Raw genomic sequence first — 21,364 nt, forward strand, 5'->3', positions numbered from 1 at the left:
CAGGGGTCAAATATGTTAAAATCTTTAAACAACTTCTTCTCAATAACCAAAAGGCTCAGATTGCTGATATTGTGCCTGTGGCATGCTGGGATGAAGGGCTATCAAGTTTGTTTAAATGAATGACCTTGAACAACTTTCAAGGTCGCAGGGGTCAAATATGTCAAAATCTTTAAATAACTTCTTCTCAAATACTAGAAGGCCTAGGGGGCTAATACTTGGCCCATAGCATGCTGGCATGGAGCCCTACAAAGTTTGTTCAAATGAATGACCTAGGCCCACTTTCAAGGTCACAGGGGTCAAATATGTTAAAATATACAAAGGACTTCATCTCAATAAGCAAAAGTCTATGAGTGCCGATATTGGGTCTGTAGCATGCTGGGAGGAAAGGCTACCAAGTTTATTCAAATGAATGACCTCAACCCACTTTCAAGGTCACAGGGGTCAAATATGTTAAAATCTTTAAACAACTTCTTCTCATTAACCAAAAGGCTCAGAGTGTAGATATTGGGCCTGTGACATGCTGGGATGAAGGACTACCAAGTTTGTTCAAATGAATGACCTTGAACCACTTTAAAGGTCACAGGGGTCAAATATGTTAAAATCTTTAAACAACTTCTTCTCAATAACCAAAAGGCTCAGATTGCTGATATTGTGCTTGTGGCATGCTGGGATGAAGGGCTATCAAGTTTGTGTAAATGAATGACCTTGAACAACTTTCAAGGTCACAGGGGTCAAATATGTCAAATTCTTTAAATAACTTCTTCTCAAATACTAGAAGGCCTAGGGGGCTAATACTTGGCCCATAGCATGCTGGCATAGAGCCCTACAAAGTTTGTTCAAATGAATGACCTTGGCCTACATTCAAGGTCACAGGGGTCAAATATGTTAAAATATACAAAGGTCTTCATCTCAATAAGCAAAAGTCTATGAGTGCCGATATTGGGTCTGTAGCATGCTGGGAGGAAAGGTTACCAAGTTTATTTAAATGAATGACCTTGAACAACTTTCAAGGTCGCAGGGGTCAAATATGTCAAAATCTTTAAATAACTTCTTCTCAAATACTAGAAGGCCTAGGGGGCTAATACTTGGCCCATATCATGCTGGCATGGAGCCGTACAAAGTTTGTTCAAATGAATGACCTTGGCCCACTTTCAAGGTCACAGGGGTCAAATATGTTAAAATATACAAAGGACTTCATCTCAATAAGCAAAAGTCTATGAGTGCCGATATTGGGTCTGTAGCATGCTGGGAGGAAAGGCTACCAAGTTTATTCAAATGAATGACCTCAACCCACTTTCAAGGTCACAGGGGTCAAATATGTTAAAATATACAAACGACTTCTTCTCAACAAGCAAAAGTCCATGAGTGCTGATATTGGGCCTGTAAGATGCTTGGAGGAGAGGCTACCAAGTTTGTTCAAATGAATGACCTCAACCCACTTTCTAGGTTTGGCTTGCTTTTTGTCAGATGACCGTTAAGGCCCATGGGCCTCTTGTTAAAAATACGATATTTCTGATATAGTAAATACAATGGATTGTTTTTAACAGTACGATATCTCCTGATGGTAAATAGAATGGATTGTTTTAAACAGTACGATATCTCCTTGATTGTAAATAGAACGGATTGTTTTAAACAGTACAATATCTCCTTGATTTCAAATAGAATGGATTGTTTTTAACATTACGATATCTCCTTGATTGTAAATAGAACGGATTGTTTTAAACAGTACAATATCTCCTTGATTGCAAATAGAATGGATTATTTTTAAACATTACGATATCTCCCGGATGGTAAATAGAAGGGATTGTTTTTAACAGTACGATATCTCTCGGATGGTAAATAGAATGGATTGTTTTTAACAGTACAATATCTCCCTGATGGTAAATAGAATGGATTGTTTTAAACAGTACAATATCTCCCAGATGCTAAATAGAATGGATTGTTTTTAACAGTACGATATCTCCCGGATGGTAAATAGAATGGATTGTTTTTTACAGTACAATATCTCCCTGATGGTAAATAGAATGGATTGTTTTAAACAGTACAATATCTCCCAGATGCTAAATAGAATGGATTGTTTTTAACAGTACGATATCTCCCGGATGGTAAATAGAATGGATTGTTTTTAAAAGTACGGTATCTCCCGGATGTTAAATAGAATGGATTGTTTTTAAACATTACAATATCTCCCGGATGTTAAATAGATTGGATTGTTTTTAAACATTATAATATCTCCCTGATGGTAAATAGAATGGATTGCTTTTAAACATTACAATATCTCCCTGATGCTAAATAGAATGGATTGTTTTTAACAGTACGATATCTCCTTGATTGTAAATAGAATGGATTGTTTTTAAACATTACAATATCTCCCTGATGCTAAATAGAATTGATTGTTTTTAACAGTACGATATCTCCCGGATGTTAAATAGAATGGATTATTTTTAAACATTATGATATCTCCTTGATTGTAAATAGAACGGATTGTTTTAAACAGTACAATATCTCCTTGATTGCAAATAGAATGGATTGTTTTTAACAGTACAATATCTCCCTGATGGTAAATAGAATGGATTGTTTTTAACAGAACAATATCTCCCAGATGGTAAATAGAATGGATTGTTTTTAACAGTACGATATCTCCCAGATGCTAAATAGAATGGATTGTTTTTAACAGTACAATATCTCCTGAATGTTAAATAGAATGGATTGTTTTTAACAGTACGATATCTCCCGGATGTTAAATAGAATGGATTGTTTTTAAACATTACGCTATCTCCTTGATTGTAAATAGAATGGATTGTTTTTAACAGTACAATATCTCCCTGATGGTAAATAGAATGGATTGTTTTTAACAGTACAATATCTTCCGGATGTTAAATAAAATGGATTGTTTTTAACAGTACGATATCTCCTGGATGTTAAATAGAATGGATTATTTTTAACAGTACGATATCTCCCGGATGTTAAATAGAATGGATTATTTTTAAACATTACGATATCTCCTTGATTGTAAATAGAATGGATTGTTTTAAACAGTACAATATCTCCCAGATGCTAAATAGAATGGATTGTTTTTAACAGTACGATATCTCCTGGATGGTAAATAGAATGGATTGTTTTAAACAGTACAATATCTCCCAAATGCTAAATAGAATGGATTGTTTTTAACAGTACGATATCTCCTGGATGTTAAATAGAAGGGATTGTTTTTAAACATTACGATATCTCCTTGATTGTAAATAGAATGGATTGTTTTTAACAGTACAATATCTCCCTGATGGTAAATAGAATGGATTGTTTCTAACAGTACAATATCTCCCTGATGGTAAATAGAATGGATTGTTTTTAACAGTACGATATCTCCCTGATGGTAAATAGAATGGATTGTTTTTAACAGTACGATATCTCCCGGATGTTAAATAAAATGGATTGTTTTTAACAATATGACATCTCCTTGATTGTAAATAGAATGGATTGTTTTAAACAGTACAATATCTCCCAGATGCTAAATAGAATGGATTGTTTTTAACAGTACGATATCTCCCTGATGGTAAATAGAATGGATTGTTTTAAACAGTACAATATCTCCCAGATGCTAAATAGAATGGATTGTTTTCAACAGTATGATGACTCCTGGATGGTAAATATAATGAATTGTTTTTAACAGTACGATATCTCCCGGATGTTAAATAGAATGGATTGTTTTTAACAGTACGATATCTCCCGGATGTTAAATATAATGAATTGTTTTTAACAGTACGATATCTCCCGGATGTTAAATAGAATGGATTGTTTTTAACAGTACGATATCTCTCGGATGTTAAATAGAAGGGATTGTTTATAACAGTACAATATCTCCCTGATGGTAAATAGAATGGATTGTTTTTAACAGTACAATATCTCCCGGATGGTAAATAGAATGGATTGTTTTTAACAGTACGATATCTCCCGGATGTTAAATAGAATGGATTGTTTTTAAACATTACGATATCTCCCGGATGGTAAATAGAATGCATTGTTTTTAACATTACGATATCTCCCTGATGGTAAATAGAATGGATTGTTTTTAACAGTACGATATCTCCCTGATGGTAAATAGAATGGATTGTTTTTAAACATTACGCTATCTCCTTGATTGTAAATAGAATGGATTGTTTTTAACAGTACAATATCTCCCTGATGGTAAATAGAATGGATTGTTTTTAACAATAAGATATCTTCTGGATGTTAAATTGAATGGATTGTTTTTAACAGTACGATATCTCCCGGATGTTAAATAGAATGGATTATTTTTAAACATTACGATATCTCCTTGATTGTAAATAGAATGGATTGTTTTAAACAGTACAATATCTCCCAGATGCTAAATAGAATGGATTGTTTTTAACAGTACGATATCTCCCTGATGGTAAATAGAATGGATTGTTTTGAACAGTACGATATCTCCCGGATGTTAAATATAATGGATTATTTTTAACAGTACAATATCTCCCTGATGGTAAATAGAATGGATTCTTTTTAACAGTACGATATCTCCCTGATGGTAAATAGAATGGATTGTTTTTAACAGTACGATATCTCCCTGACGGTAAATAGAATGGATTGTTTTTAAAAGTACGGTATCTCCCTGATGGTAAATAGAATGGATTGTTTTTAACAGTACCATATCTCCCTGATGGTAAATGGAATGGATTGTTTTTAACAGTACGATATCTCCCTGATGGTAAATAGAATGGATTGTTTTTAACAGTACGATATCTCCCTGATGGTAAATAGAATGGATTGTTTTTAAAAGTACGGTATCTCCCGGATGGTAAATAGAATGGATTTTTTTTAACAGTACGATATCTCCCGGATGGTAACTACATGTCTACCCTGGATGATGAGGAGACGGAGAGAATCATAGCCATTACCAGTACTGTTATCTCACCAGCAACAATCACCTTAGTAACAGCTGGACTGCAACTGAAGATATGGACACTGGTCCCACCAAACAGGTCAGTCTCTATCTTAAACATACTGTATTTATTTATCTGACAGCAGGATTATGTTTTGTGATAGATACATCCTAGCTGATTGCAGTATCATTAGATAATGTGGAGCCAGTTATTTTCGCAGGACAAAATTTTTATGATTTTAAATTAAAATTAGAGTATTTTTCCGAAAATTTAAACGAATGAAAATTTTCTTGATCAGGATGTAAGAAAATTTTGTGAAAATTGTTCCCAATGTCAGCTTCAAAATAAATGAGTGTTTATTTATTAGTCAAACATTGTCATGATATTTGCTTTGAATAATAAACAATAAATGATAGCAGATAATCTATTTCACACGTCCATTTCATCTGTTCAATCAGCTGTGTCTGTGGATAATTGAAGAGTCAACAAGGGAAAGTACTGATATGATAAAAGTCTAACAAGTTTATCATACTACAGATAATACTTAAATGCGTCTTATAATTTCAGAGAAAATTTTCTCAATTATGTTATTGCAATGTGTAATAACAAAAATATCATCCCGTTGAAAAAAACTGACTAAACAATATAATACCAGATAATTTTATCTTCTGTATTTATCCGGCCCCGTTTAACTTTAAATCAGATAATTACTGTTGGCCCCCGTCTTGGCTGATTTCAGAGTGAATACAATTTATATATTTCTTTAGACTGTACTAAATCTGAATGCATTGATTTCATAATGAATATTGGTTTGTGGGGTTATCCTCGCTTTCCATCAATATGTTTCTGCCTCAGTGAAGTTTGATTGTGCTTCCTTGAGGAATACTCACCAATCTTCACACACTTATCAAGCATCAAATTATCATGGACAGTTTGAGTTTCAGGATTATTGAGTCCATGTTACTATTTTTAGAAAATTTGTAAATTATTGCTGTGCTACAGCTTCTTGGGGCTGGTAGGAAACATGTTCTGTTTCAGCAATACTTTGTATGGCTTTTTCTTATGATTGTCTTTAATCTGCATGTATCAATTTCTAAATCAATCACTGGCTTATTGATTCAGATATTGTGTAAAGTGTCATTTAGTTATTTAAATTTCCAAGATCCAGAATGTAGGATATAGATGTTAATTGAATATCCATTTTATGTTGGATTCTATGAAACAAGTCTTAGAAATTTTTAATTTTTTTGTGCCATTACTAATTAAATGATATTTAATTCAAAATGAAAACAAATTTTAAGACACTTTTTATGATATAGCTTAGCAAATTTAATGAAGAAAAACTGAATATAAGGATTAATTTTCTATTTTGTTAATCCAGGGAGATAACTACAATTGTACTCAGTAAATTTGACATATTTAAGTATCAACACAAAGGAAGACCTTTGCCCCTGAAAATGACCTTGACCCATGTTAAAGGTCACAAGTTTTTTTTAAACCATAAAGTGACTTTTGATGAAACCGAACAGCCTAGAATTATGATATTTGCTCAGAAAGTTTCACTGATAAAGCATAAAAATGTTTATAGAAAGAAATGACCTTGACCCATATTCAAGGCCACAGAGGTCAAATTTATTAAAACATTCAAACATCTTCTTATTAATCTAAAGGCCAAGAATCATGAGATTTGACTGGAAATCTAGATCCTTATGACAAATGGCAATGATGTGAAATGCTAATGTACCAGGTATTTGTGAAAAGCTTTGAATACCAGATGAGTGAATTGTAGGTCCCTTGGGCCTCTTGTTTGGATGACCTGTATCTGGTTACATTGAATCTTGCCTTGAGCAGTCAAGAATTTCCCTCGGTATTGGAACCAACCCAATGAACTGTGTTTCCTGAGGCTACAGGTACACTTTTGATTATAGAATCAATCTTGAAATCTCAGATTTGACTTTGTCAGTATATGTGTCAAATCAATATTTGGGTTATGAGGACAAACTGGTGCATTACAAACAGATCTCATTTTCCAATTTTATCAACTTCCTTTGTTTTCATTTTCTTTTTCATATTAGAGAAAAAATATTTGTGACCTAGAAAGCTGACCCTTCTGTCTATTCATGGGAAGTCAGGCATTGTATGGTGTCAATTCTTTGTACTGTTATGTAAAAATGTTATCGTCATTTCTACGATGAACATTTGTTGCTAAGGTGACATCTGCAGAAGTAAGATGTAACCTTCTGGGAAATGACCCCAATCTTCTACTCTTGTGTACTTTTATCATAGAGTTATAAAATGGCATACTTAAAATAGCTTCTGGGAAGCATAAAAAAATCTTTTATTGCATGGATTCCAACAAATGTTGACAATCTGATTGATCCTAGAGGTAAATTTAAACGGTATACATCTGGAAATAAGCCCATGCCAGGCAATAAACAAAAATATGAGTTGCTCCAAAATTACCCATAAAAATGTTTTCTGGTTCCGTTCTTCGAGTCCATGCAAGTTATTGCCTCTCCCTCCCTCCCTGTAGAAAAATTTTGTATCATTCCATAATTTTCGAAATTAATTAAGTTCTATTTGAAAAAAAAAATAATGGTAACTTTTGATTTATAATTAGATTTTTGACATTCTGGTGAAGGTCATCATTTTTAAGGGAGCTAACTGTGATTTTTGCTACTGGAGAAGATTGGAAAGCAAAACTTTGTATCGGATTTATCATTTAACAGGTGTATTTTATATGTTCATATCATCTACTCATTGCTTGTTTAAACCATTTATTTATCACCATGTCAATAAATATCATTTTGAGCTTCACTGTGTTTTGATGATGGTGGAGGAAGTTGGGCTAGGTGTGCCTGCAGACAACTTTTCCTATTAATATCTTCCTGATATTGACAAACTTCTTTCTTTGACATTAAGCTTGCTTATAAAATGTTGAAAATCTGTTGATGAAATTGTAACCGGCCTTATATTGATTTGATGCATGAATGTTTGAGACATGTTGACGTCTAGTGGTGACAGTCTTTGACAGATCACTTAGCTCTGCTGTTAATCTGACGGGCCCCTGCTGTGTTTCAGAGGTAGGTCATCTGGGTATATCAACCTGTGATCATAAATCTGAAATTAGCTGAGTCAGTTTTGTACAGTTTTTGGCATTTACATCAAATTTAATGGAATCTTTGCCATAAAATCTTCTTTTATAGAACTGCAAATCCAACAGTCATGACATTTTATATTTATAGTTTTGATATATTAAATCAAGTGTCGTTGAGATGAAATTATCTTGATGATACTGATGGAAAAATGCATTGACAAATTGTCTTAAAAAGCCCTAAAAACAAAAAACTAACTGAACAATACTTAAATGCTTCTAAATGTGTAACTTTTCAATTATAACTTTCCAAATGAGCCAGATCTTATTAAATGGACCTTTTTCTTTGTTTTTTTTAAAGAGCTCCTTTGTTTAGTGTCTAAATGTAGCAGCAGTAGGTGTTTACAGTACAAAAAGATTTCAGTAAATATGTAACCATTTCTCAGAACAAGGAAAAGTTGTCTTAATATATAATGTATTATAATGATTATTTTCATAATTTGGCTAAAGTTCATCTCTGAAAGAGTTCAGGTTAACCACAGTGATTGGATCGAGTAGACAGGCTAGTTTGTGTCTATTATACAGAAGCAGACTGATTTAAATTTATTTGAGGTCAGTAACCAGTGCTGCAGAATTGATATCAAACTTGCCTGTTCAGGCCTGTTTCTTTAAGTGAATAGTCTTAATTTGTACTTACATACACAAAAGTGAATTGATTTCAAGAGCTCTTTGAGAAAAATATTCTGTCTAAAATACTCTCTTGGTGTGAAATTCAGACCTATAGTTGGTGGTCGATCCTGACAGTGTCACTCAATGTTAAAACATTTTTTTGGCTTTAATTACTGTGTTTCAAAGTGGCAAGTCTTAAAATCCATGAGGATATTGATTTTTTTCATCTCATTCACAAAAGTAGATTTAAAAAGACTGTACATCTGTAGATATGAGGGCGTCAGTTGTTGGTTACTGTATATTTTTGTTGATTTTGTGGGTTCTTTAAATCCACGAATCCACGTGTCCATGAACCGTCACAATAGGTACTGCATTTATAGAGTTGTATTTATCCGCAAAATTGTGATTCTTTTAAAAAAAAAAAAAAATGGAGTCTCATGAAAATTTGCGAAGATGATTTACAGTATGTAAATGTGTGAAAAATATATTCTAGAATTGACCAGAATGTGACATTAAAAATGTGTTTATACAAAAAACAACCCAAGACTTGACTACTAGTTAAGGTGTTTATTGATAATGCACGAGAAGCCTTCTGTAGCAACAAAAAACGATCTCTTTGGCGTGACGATCTCTTTGGCGTAACAGGGGCTACTCACTCATAAGCAAACTATTGAACATTTAATTGTGACAAGCTTGACTCTGCGACATCAGAGAAGCGAAGTAAAAGTGAACTGTGCTTGACTTCGGAACAGGAGAAATCACTTGACTCTGATGAACAGAGAAGCAACTAGACTCGCTGATGCCAGAGAAGCCAGGAATGATAGGGCTAGACTCTGTAAGAGTGTAGAGAAGTACTTGACTCTTAAGAGACTCAGAAAAATGTGTAAACAAAACATTTCAACACCAATATGATTACCAGTATTTTAAAGGCACAGCATTGGGTACACATTAAGATGGCTACTAAATTATGTGCAACACAGTATCTCGGAAGAGAAACTTTACAGCAATATTCAAAGTGAATTTTTCACAAATTCGGCTAATTCTATCGTAGAAAACTTGAAAATCGAAAATTTCTGCTTTTGTAATATAATACAGATAACAGCTTGAGTTTCCAGCAAGTTAAATGAACTACGGGAGGCCTTAAGTTACTAAGGTCCATTAGAGGTACAGTTCAAAAAAGAAAGTTGTTTGTAACATTAGACATTTCTTCATCCAGTTATAAGCTCAGGTGATCAGCGTTCAAAATCTTATCATGTATAAATCTAGGAGAGGAAAATCCATTGATAGGATTGGTTGACGATTTTTTGAGTCTAGGCATTTGTACATATCCTGAATTGCTGCCACATAAATATAGAGTTTATTTTTGTAAGCAACTGAAAGTCTTCTGTCCTGTGTTTTAGATTAGGATTCAAGAAATTAAAATTTTTCCCATAAGTGGTAGGTCATGTCAATTGTAAGCAACAGAAAGTCCGCTGTCCTGTGTTTTAGATTAGCGTTCAAGAAATTAAAATTTTCCCTGTGTGTGTGTGGTAGGTCATGTCAATTGTGGGATCGATTCCCGATGTATGTACCGCAAGGACATTTTTATGGTTGACAGGTTACAGGTGTAAACGGAATCAAATGTGACTTGTCCCTCCCTGTCACAGAAATGTTCGTGTGTTTCAAGGTGTGTAGTTATATCATGATAAATCAATGTCAGAAGAGGGATGTAAAGATTGACATTGGTGTACTTAAAGTTCTTCCTGAATCTGTAGGAGGGCTCAGAATTAGTGCATATCCTTCATCAATGGCAGACAGACTGGAGTTTTAAGTGACTGAAATGAAAGTTCATTTAAGTATTGATGACAGGGCTCTCGATCTGCCAGATTTGGGGTCGATATTCGGCCCCATTCCCAATGCAAAATAGTATCTTTTTTCCCAATTTAGACCCAAAGTTTTCCCAATTCTAAGGAAAACACCATTATTTTTCCCAATTCTAAGGGCCCCGGGCCCCAGTCCCAAAATGGGGTGTGAGAGCCCTGGATGACCACGAGAAGAAATATATTTCCTAAAAAAATGTTTCAGTCTAAGATTACCAATGTAGCTGCTGATTTATCAGAATTTAAACTTAGTCTGATATAGATGAAATTTAGCATGTAGTTGTGTTATATAACACTAAAAACACTTCTACAACTTTATTTGTCTGATTAAACAAAATGGCTGCCTTTTCCTGGGTTCTGATTGGTCTGTATTTAAATATTGTCCATTTTGTTAACATTTATTTCATATACATGTAGGTATGTTAAATTGCTTTGATCTAAGAAGTTCTTCTGCTTTTCCAATTAGCTGATTCAGCAAGATGTATAGCCACCATTTCCTGGCCTCTGATTGGTTGAAATTTATATTGTCAGATTTTGACAAAAAAAAAAAAAAAAAAGGTTAACATAGTTGACATAGGCATTACAATTAGCATTCTGAAGGTCAATAGAGCATAACAAAAACCCTAATTTTTAAACTTTGGTGCTTAATTTTCAGGTTACTTACACCTTATCTAGATTAATGGGTTAAATCTCTTGAAAATTTGAACAGATGTTCAATGAAATAAGAAAATGACTCATTAAATTAGATGATGAAATTTAAAAATTAGACAGAACATGCTACAAAAAAATAGACCTAAATTATTTTTGGCTGTGATTCCAAAATTAATACTTAAAATTTAGAAAATTATTCCCCAGCTCAACGTTTACAAAGGAAATATTTTTTTAGGCTGTGATTCCAAAATGAAGACTTGAAATCTAGAACATTATTCCTCAGCTCAACCTTTACAATGGAAAGGAAGATCCCCTATCTCAAACTTAAGTAAGGGAAAGGGGAATCCCCTATCTGAAGCTTAAGTATGGGGAAAGGGGAATCCCCTATCTGAAGCTTAAGTATGGGGAAAGTGGAATCCCTTATCTGAAGCTTAAGTATGGGGAAAGGGAAATCTCTTATCTCAAACTTAAGTATGGGGAAAGGGAAATCTCTTTATCTCAAATTTAAGTATGGGGAAAGGGAAATCTCTTATCTCAAACTTAAGTATGGGGAAAGGGAAATCTCTTATCTCAAACTTAAGTATGGGGAAAGGGAAATCTCTTATCTCAAACTTAAGTACGGGGAAAGGGAAATCTCTCTATCTCAAATTTAAGTATGGGGAAAGGGAAATCTCTTATCTCAAACTTAAGTATGGGGAAAGGGAAATCTCTGATCTCAAACTTAAGTATGGGGAAAGGGAAATCTCTTATCTCAAACTTACATATGGGGAAAGAGAAATCTCTTATCTCAAACTTCAGTATTGGGAAAGGGAAATCTCATATCTCAAACTTAGTGTGGGGAAAGGGAAATCCCCTTTCTCAAACTTAGTATGGGGAAAGGGAAATCTCTTTATCTCAAACTTAAGTATGGGGAAAGGGAAATCTCTTATCTCAAACTTAAGTATGGGGAAAGGGAAATCTCTTTATCTCAAACTTAGTGTGGGGAAAGGGAAATCCCCTTTCTCAAACTTAGTATGGGGAAAGGGAAATCTCTTATCTCAAACTTAAGTATGGGGAAAGGGAAATCTCTTATCTCAAACTTAAGTATGGGGAAAGGGAAATCTCTTTATCTCAAACTTAGTGTTGGGAAAGGGAAATCCCCTATCTCAAACTTACATATGGGGAAAGAGAAATCTCTTATCTCAAACTTCAGTATTGGGAAAGGGAAATCTCATATCTCAAACTTAGTGTGGGGAAAGGGAAATCCCCTTTCTCAAACTTAGTATGGGGAAAGGGAAATCTCTTTATCTCAAACTTAAGTATGGGGAAAGGGAAATCTCTTATCTCAAACTTAAGTATGGGGAAAGGGAAATCTCCCTATCTCAAACTTAAGTAAGAGAAAGGGGAATTCCCTATCCCAAACTTTAGTGTGGGGAAAGGAGAATCCCCTATCTCAAACTTAAGTAAGAGAAAGGAGAATCCCCTATCTCAAACTTAAGTAAGAGAAAGGGGAATTCCCTATCCCAAACTTTAGTGTGGGGAAAGGAGAATCCCCTATCTCAAACTTAAGTAAGAGAAAGGAGAATCCCCTATCTCAAACTTAAGTATGGGGAAAGGGAAATCTCTTATCTCAAACTTAAGTATTGGGGAAAGGGAAATCTCTTATCTCAAACTTACGTATGGGGAAAGGAGAATCCCTTATCTTAAACTTAGTGTGGGGAAAGGGAAATCCCCTATCTCAAACTTAAGTATGGGGAAAGGGAAATCTCTTATCTCAAACTTAAGTATGGGGAAAGGGAAATCTCTTATCTCAAACTTCTTTCTCAAACTTTAGTATGGGGAAAGGAGAATCCCCTATCTCAAACTTTAGTATGGACAAAGGGAAATCCCCTATCTCAAACTTTTGTGTGGGGAAAGGGAAATCCCCTATCTCAAACGTTAGTATGGTGAAAGGAGAGTCCCCTATCTCAAACTTTAGTGTGGGGAAAGGAGAATCCCCTATCTCAAACTTAAGTAAGAGAAAGGGGAAATCTCTTATCTCAAACTTAAGTGTTGGGGAAAGGGAAATCTCTTATCTCAAACTTACGTATGGGGAAAGGAGAATCCCTTATCTTAAACTTAGTGTGGGGAAAGGGAAATCCCCTATCTCAAACTTCAGTATGGGGAAAGGGAAATCCCCTATCTCAAACTTAAGTATGGGGAAAGGGAAATCTCTTATCTCAAACTTAAGTATTGGGGAAAGGGAAATCTCTTATCTCAAACTTACGTATGGGGAAAGGAGAATCCCTTATCTTAAACTTAGTGTGGGGAAAGGGAAATCCCCTATCTCAAACTTAAGTATGGGGAAAGGGAAATTCCCTATCTCAAACTTAAGTATGGGGAAAGGGAAATCCTCTTTCTCAAACTTAGTGTGGGGAAAGGGAAATCCCCTATCTCAAACTTTAGTATGGGCAAAGGGAAATCCCCTATCTCAAACTTTAGTGTGGGGAAAGGGGAATTCCCTATCTCAAACTTTAATATGGGCAAAGGGAAATCCCCTATCTCAAACGTTAGTATGGTGAAAGGAGAGTCCCCTATCTCAAACTTTAGTGTGGGGAAAGGAGAATCCCCTATCTCAAACTTAAGTAAGAGAAAGGAGAATCCCCTATCTCAAACTTAAGTAAGAGAAAGGGGAATTCCCTATCTCAAACTTAATTAGAGAAAAGAAGAGTCCCCTTTCTAAAACATAGTGTGAGGTATGGAAAATCCCTTATCTCAAACTTTAGTGTGGGGAAAGGGGAATTCCCTATCTCAAACTTTAGTATGGGGAAAGGGGAATTCCCTATCTCAAACTTAATTAGAGAAAAGAAGAGTCCCCTCTCTAAAACATAGTGTGAGGTATGGAAAATCCCTTATCTCAAACTTTTGAGTGGGGAAAGGAGAAGCTGCTTATTTCAGCCTTTAAGGTAAAAAAGGTGAAAACCTACCTTTTATGAGAAAAAAATAACAATAAACATGAATATTCTATCCATGAGAATTACCCTGTTGTAGAATTTTTAATAGACCATTTTGTTGTTCTGAGTATGTATATATATGAATTTAATGTTCTTTTATTATATACATGATAATAAAGTTCTGCGTGACAATGAAGAAATGCTCATAATCAGTATAATTTTCAGTATATGGAAACCATTTCTCAGACGTCGTGATATAAATCAACCCCAAACACTCATTTTATAACGAAACTAATCAATCAATTTCCTGTTGGATGTGATTGATGAATCACTTTGTGGAATATTTTGTCATGTTATTCAAATAGCAAGGTTAATGCACTAAAGCATAGGATGTCCAACTTCTCAGACAAGTCATTTGCTTTCTGAGTTGGTGAGATGCTAGTCAGGAATTAGTTTTTGCTGATTAATTTAATTAACTGTAAAGAAGATAATGTAATTAGATATACTTGATTCATCTAAATTCTACCGCAACAATTTGTGTTTGAAGTCTTCATTTTAGACTCAATTCATATAGGAATGATATGCATTTTTTTTTTTTTAAAGTTCAAATTTTTATAAAAAGCTAGAAAAGGACAAATGTTTTGTGAAAGCTATGGAATGGACTGAGCTTTTGCAATAAGTTATATTTTAATGGAATATATTTTACTTAATCCTTGAAAAAAGTGGAAAATAACACCCCTCGAAAAATAACTCTGATTCTAGCTGAAATTTTATAATCTTCATTTCATTCATATTTCATCTTGTCTCATCTTTGTTTTCCTTTAAATCCCCGCTTCTTCAGGTTTTTTAAACTATTTTTTTAAGCTTCATTTTCTGCTTAATGGCTCTGATTTGAATTTCAGCTAGTGACACACTTATTATCTTATTAAATTTAGAGTTTGATAAAAATAGAAAACAAATTTATAAAATAAATGAAAGTTAAAAAGTTCTTGACAAGAATGGATCTGAATATTTTGTATAATTCTGTTAAATATTAAAACAAATTTAACCATGGATAACTCTTGTAAGATTAAACATTTTAACTAATTATCTCAGATTTATAAGAGTTACTTCCCTTTAAATATTATGCCAAATACCAATATGCACTGTTAAATGCTCTATGCAGATGATAGTCATTGACTCATCAACTAGGAACCTGCCTGACATGTGTTTACATGAGATGTACTTGTGTAGGTGAAAATATATATCAAATTGTTGTGAAGCCCATAAATAGAATTCATGAATATTAAATAGTGACTTTAGCAAAAGGTGGTTTTCGTGACTGGGAGTTTGGCTGTAAGTGCACAAACAGGTCTATAAAACTGTGACAAGTTGTGTTAACTATAAACATGTATTACAGGAATTTCTTAAAGCCACAATATATGCACTTTTCACTGAAAAGCAAAAGTAAATTATAAACTATTCATATCGATATAGTGAAAATTAATTTATCGGAGAAGTTTTAACGGCGATATCGTGCATTGGTATTTAAGTTAGAGCTGATGTATTTCACTTTTTTGTAAATCTGCCTCCATACCTGATCTTTTTGACATTTCTATGATAGGTTGGTATTTACTATAAACACATATACATCCTACGCAGACATCACACCTGGATTCTACCTGTGTTATGACATCATGAAATGCATGCAGCAATATCGCACCTGTTCATTTGAGTATGCAAATTGGTCACATGGTTCATCTCGTGACAGCCTTCTGAACTCCATATATTATCACTTCATATCTTAATGGGACCCACTGTTATTAATTTTTATTTGTTATGATAGCCATACAAAGTGAGTAGTTAAAGATACTATTCAGGTTGAATATGTTTTCATCTTATCATTACATAATGACTTAGTGGGTTTTTTTTTCAGAAAGTTTCTGAATCTCGTAAAATTTACTGAATGGTGTATATTTTGGGGCTTTATGAGTACCCAGATCTACAGCGCCAGGTTGCTTCAAAGGAAAACACAAGTCAACTTGGCAAAAGTTATAACAGTGAGAAAATGAACACTTGACTGAATACCAAATATAAATAAACATTTTAAGTACCTAGAATGGGAGACAAGATCATTTATGTTTGGAAGAAATAAATGGAAGATAGGAAAAACAGAGTTACATTATTAGATAGTTTTCGATTTAATCCCAGATCCACTATTTTAAAACAATCATTTTCAGTCCTGTCAAACCACACAGTATTTCTCCCAAACCACACAGTATTTCTTCCCTGTCAAACCACACAATCTTTCTTCCCTGTCAAACCACACAATATTTCTCCCCTGTCAAACCACATAATATTTCTCCCCTGTCAAACCACACAATATTTCTCCCCTGTCAAACCACATAATATTTCTCCCCTGTCAAACCACACAATTTCTCCCCTGTTAAACCACACAATATTTCTCCCCTGTCAAACCACACAATCTTTCTTCCCTGTCAAACCACACAATATTTCTCCCCTTTCTCCCCTGTCAAACCACACAATATTTCTCCCCTGTCAAACCACACAATCTTTCTTCCCTGTCAAACCACACAATATTTCTCCCCTGTCAAACCACACAATATTTCTCCCCTGTCAAACCACACAATATTTCTCCCCTGTCAAACCACACAATATTTCTCCCCTGTCAAACCACACAATATTTCTCCCCTGTCAAACCACACAATATTTCTCCCCTGTCAAACCACACAATATTTCTCCCCTGTCAAACCACACAATATTTCTCCCCTGTCAAACCACACAATATTTCTCCCCTGTCAAACCACACAATATTTCTCCCCTGTCAAACCACACAATATTTCTCCCCTGTCAAACCACACAGTATTTCTCCCCTGTCAAACCACACAATATTTCTCCCCTGTCAAACCACACAGTATTTCTCCCCTGTCAAACCACACAATATTTCTCCCCTGTCAAACCACACAATATTTCTCCCCTGTCAAACCACACAATATTTCTCCCCTGTCAAACCACACAATATTTCTCCCCTGTCAAACCACACAATATTTCTCCCCTGTCAAACCACACAATATTTCTCCCCTGTCAAACCACACAATATTTCTCCCCTGTCAAACCACACAATATTTCTCCCCTGTCAAACCACACAATATTTCTCCCCTGTCAAACCACACAATATTTCTCCCCTGTCAAACCACACAATATCTACCCCGTCAAACCATACAATTTATCCCATGTCAAACCTCACAATATCTACCCTATCAAACCATACAATTTATCCCATGTCAAACCACACAATATCTACCCTATCAAACCATACAATTTATCCCATGTCAAACCTCACAATATCTACCCTGTCAAACCTCACAATATCTACCCTGTCAAACCACACAATATCTACCCTGTCAAACCACACAATATCTACCCTGTCAAACCACACAATATCTACCCTGTCAAACCACACAATATTTACCCTGTCAAACCACACCATTGTCCTGTCAAATACAGGCTTTGTCCTGTTAAACCATTCCCATTGTTCTCTCAAATCACAGACTTTGTCCTGTGAGAGCATTCCCTCTGTTCTGTCAAAAACACTCTTTGTCCTGTGAAAGCATTCCCTCTGTTCTAGCAAATACACACTTTGTCCTAACAAAGCATTCCCTCTGTTCTAGTAAATACACACTTTGTCCTGTCAAAGCATTCCCTCTGTTCTAGTAAATACACACTTTGTCCTGTCAAAGCATTCCCTCTGTTATAGCAAATACACACTTTGTCCTGTCAAAGCATTCCCTCTGTTATAGCAAATACACACTTTGTCCTGTCTATTAAGAATTCCGGCTGTTCTGTAAAATACACTCTTTGTCCTGTTTTGTTGAACTACACACCATTTTTCTTAAACAATTACTCATTTTCTGTTTTTTCAGACCATTTATTCTGTGTCCTGACCAACCAACCTAATAAAAAAACTCAAACCACACCATGTGACTCTCTTTCTGTACAGTCAAATTAATCATAATTTGTCCTGTCATACCACAATTTCTCTGTCCTGTGAAACCACACACTTTCTTCGTCCTGTCAAATAACTATCCTATTAAACTACACATCCTGTTCAATCAAACCACTCTGCATATCCTATCAAATACACATTTTGTCTTGTCAAAAGATTCTCACTTTTCTTTCAAATACACACCTTGTCTTATCAAAGCATTCCTTCTGTTCTATCAAATACACGCCTTGTCATGTCAATGAAGAATTCCCACTGTTCTATCAAAAACAATTTTGTTCTGACAAAGCATTCAATCTGCATTTCCTGTCAAACCACACTCCATGTCCTATCATACCACACTCCATGTCCTATCAAACCACACTCCATGTCCTATCAAACCACACTCCATGTCCTGTCAAACCACACTCCATGTCCTGTCAAAGCACACTCCATGTCCTGTCAAAGCACACTCCTTGTCCTACAGACCACACTCCATGTCCTATCAAACCACACCCCATGTCCTATCAAACCACACTCCATGTCCTATCAAACCACACTCCATGTCCTGTCAAACCACACCCCTTGTCCTGTCAAACCACACTCCATGTCCTATTAACCAAATTCCATGCCTATTAAACCATACTCCATGCCAATTAAATCACATTCCATGTCCTATCAAACCACACTCCATGTCCTATCAAACCACACTCCATGTCCTTTCAAACCAAACTCCATGTCCTGTCAAACCATGCTTAATGTCCTATCAAACCACACTCCATGTCCTATCAAACCACACTCCATGTCCTGTCAAACCACACTCCATGTCCTATCAAACCACACTCCATGTCCTGTCAAACCACACTCCATGTCCTATCAAACCACACTCCACGTTCTGTCAAACCACACTCCATGTCCTGTCAAAACACACTCCATGTCCTACCAGACCACACTCCATGTCCTATCAAACCACACTCCATGTCCTGTCAAAGCACACTCCATGTCCTGTCAAAGCACACTCCATGTCCTACCAGACCACACTCCATGTCCTATCAAACCACACTCCATGTCCTATCAAACCACACTCCATGTCCTGTCAAACCACACTCCTTGTCCTGTCAAACCACACTCCATGTCCTATTAACCAAACTCCATGCCTATTAAACCATACTCCATGCCTATTAAATCACATTCCATGTCCTATCAAACCAAACACCATGTCCTATTAACCACACTCTACCAGCAATCTCTGTCCTATCAGATTTGAACAGTGTGGCTGACTTAACCTCAGGTGATCTGAGGTGAGATGTGGTGTGAGGTGAGATGTGGTGTGAGGTGAGATGTAGTGTGTGGTGAGATGTGGTGTGTGGTGAGATGTGGTGTGAGGTGAGATGTGGTGTGAGGTGAGATGTGGTGTGAGGTGAGATGCGGTGTGAGGTGAGATGCGGTGTGAGGTGAGATGCGGTGTGAGGTGAGATGCGGTGTGTGGTGAGATGCCGTGTGAGGTGAGATGCCTTGTGAGGTGAGATGCCGTGTGAGGTGAGATGCGGTGTGTGGTGAGATGCGGTGTGAGGTGAGAAGCGGTGTGAGGTGAGATGCTGTGTGAGGTGAGATTTGGTGTGAGGTGAGATGTGGTGTGAGGTGAGATGCGGTGTGCGGTGTGAGGTGAGATGCGGTGTGCGGTGAGATGCTGTGTGAGGTGAGATGTGGTGTGAGGTGAGTTGCTGTGTGAGGTGAGGTGAGATGTAGTGTGAGGTGAGATGCCGTGTGTGGTGAGATGCCGTGTGAGGTGAGATGCCGTGTGAGGTGAGATGCAGTGTGAGGTGAGATACGGTGTGAGGTGAGATGCGGTGTGAGGTGAGATTCAATGTGAGGTGAGATGCGTTGTGAGGTGAGATGCTGTGTGAGGTGAGATGCCGTCTGAGGTGAGATGCTGTGTGAGGTGACTGGTTCTTCTCTCACATCCCCTGATGGATTGTGCTTTCCAGGGAAAATCAGACTGGTCTATGGTGACATGGTTGTGCCTTTGGGCAGGACACTTTGCCCTAATTGCTGTAGATGCCATATACACCTATGTCATTCATTGAGTTATATTGCCACCAGCTGTTAGAAGGAGATCCCGCCTCAATATGACCCTGTATATTCAGGGGATAAATCTAGTAAACACATCATCAAATACACCTTTCTGTGTCCTTTTTCTGTGTCAAACCACACAAGCTCTCTGTCCTGTCAAACCATTCTGTCAAACTACTCTCTTTCTTGTCAAATCATTCACTCTGTTATATTAACCCAAATTCTCTCTGTCCTGTCAAACCACACTCTGTCCTGTCAAACCACACTCTGTCCTGTCAAACCACACTCTGTCCTGTCAAACCACACTCTGTCCTGTCAAACCACACTCTGTCCTGTCAAACCACACTCTGTCCTGTCAAACCACACCCTGTCCTGTCAAACCACACCCTGTCCTGTCAAACCACTCTCTGTCCTGTCAAACCACTCTCTGTCCTGTCAAACCACTCTCTGTCCTGTCAAACCACACCCTGTCCTGTCAAATCACACCCTGTCCTGTCAAACCTGATACATTCTCTGTGCTGTCAAACCAGTCTCTATCCTGTCGAATCACACTATGTCCTGTCAGACTTGACAGTTATACTCTGTCCTATCAAACAATAATTTGTCCACAACCTCTCTGTCCTATGAAGCCACAAACTCTTTGTCCTGTTATACCTTGAAAATTCTCTGTCCTGTCAAATTACTCACTCTCCTTTCATGGGAAAACAAACTCTCTTTCTGTCTTGTCAGAGTACTCTCTGTCCTGTCAAACTATTACTCTGTTCTATGAAGCCATTCTGTCCTGTCACACCACATTCTGTCCTGTCACACCACATTCTGTCCTGTCACACCACACTCTGTCCTGCACACCACATTCTGTCCTGTCACACCACATTCTGTCCCGTCACACCACATTCTGTCCTATCACACCACACTGTCCTGTCACACCATATTCTGTCCTGTCACACCACACTCTGTCCCGTCTCACCACATTCTGTCCTGTCATACCACATTCTGTCCTATCACACCACATTCTGTCCTGTCAGAGCTGACACACTCTATGTGCAATCAAACCATACCCTGTCCTGTCACACCACACTCTGTCCTGTCACACTACATTCTGTCCTATCACACCACACTCTGTCCTGTTAAGCCATATTCTGTCCTGGCACACCACATTCTGTCCTGTCAGAGCTGATACACTATAAGTGCAGTCAAACCATACCCTGTCCTGTCTAACTATT

At 36.4% G+C, this 21,364-nt stretch overlaps 1 protein-coding gene across 1 annotated transcript in view; it reads left to right on the plus strand.

The window, feature by feature from the left end:
- The window catches only part of LOC132551211 (uncharacterized), a 94,445-nt gene that overhangs the window by 18,513 nt on the left and 54,568 nt on the right, over positions 1-21,364 (plus strand). The window contains exon 11 of the mRNA XM_060215325.1: positions 4,844-5,000. Coding sequence (XP_060071308.1) covers positions 4,844-5,000 — 157 coding nt within the window. The remainder of the gene's footprint in view (positions 1-4,843; positions 5,001-21,364) is intronic.

Source organism: Ylistrum balloti, unplaced genomic scaffold (genome assembly GCF_031769215.1).
Source record: "Ylistrum balloti isolate Yb309-2 unplaced genomic scaffold, AGI_CSIRO_Ybal_v1 Utg370186, whole genome shotgun sequence".
Taxonomy (NCBI): domain Eukaryota; kingdom Metazoa; phylum Mollusca; class Bivalvia; order Pectinida; family Pectinidae; genus Ylistrum; species Ylistrum balloti.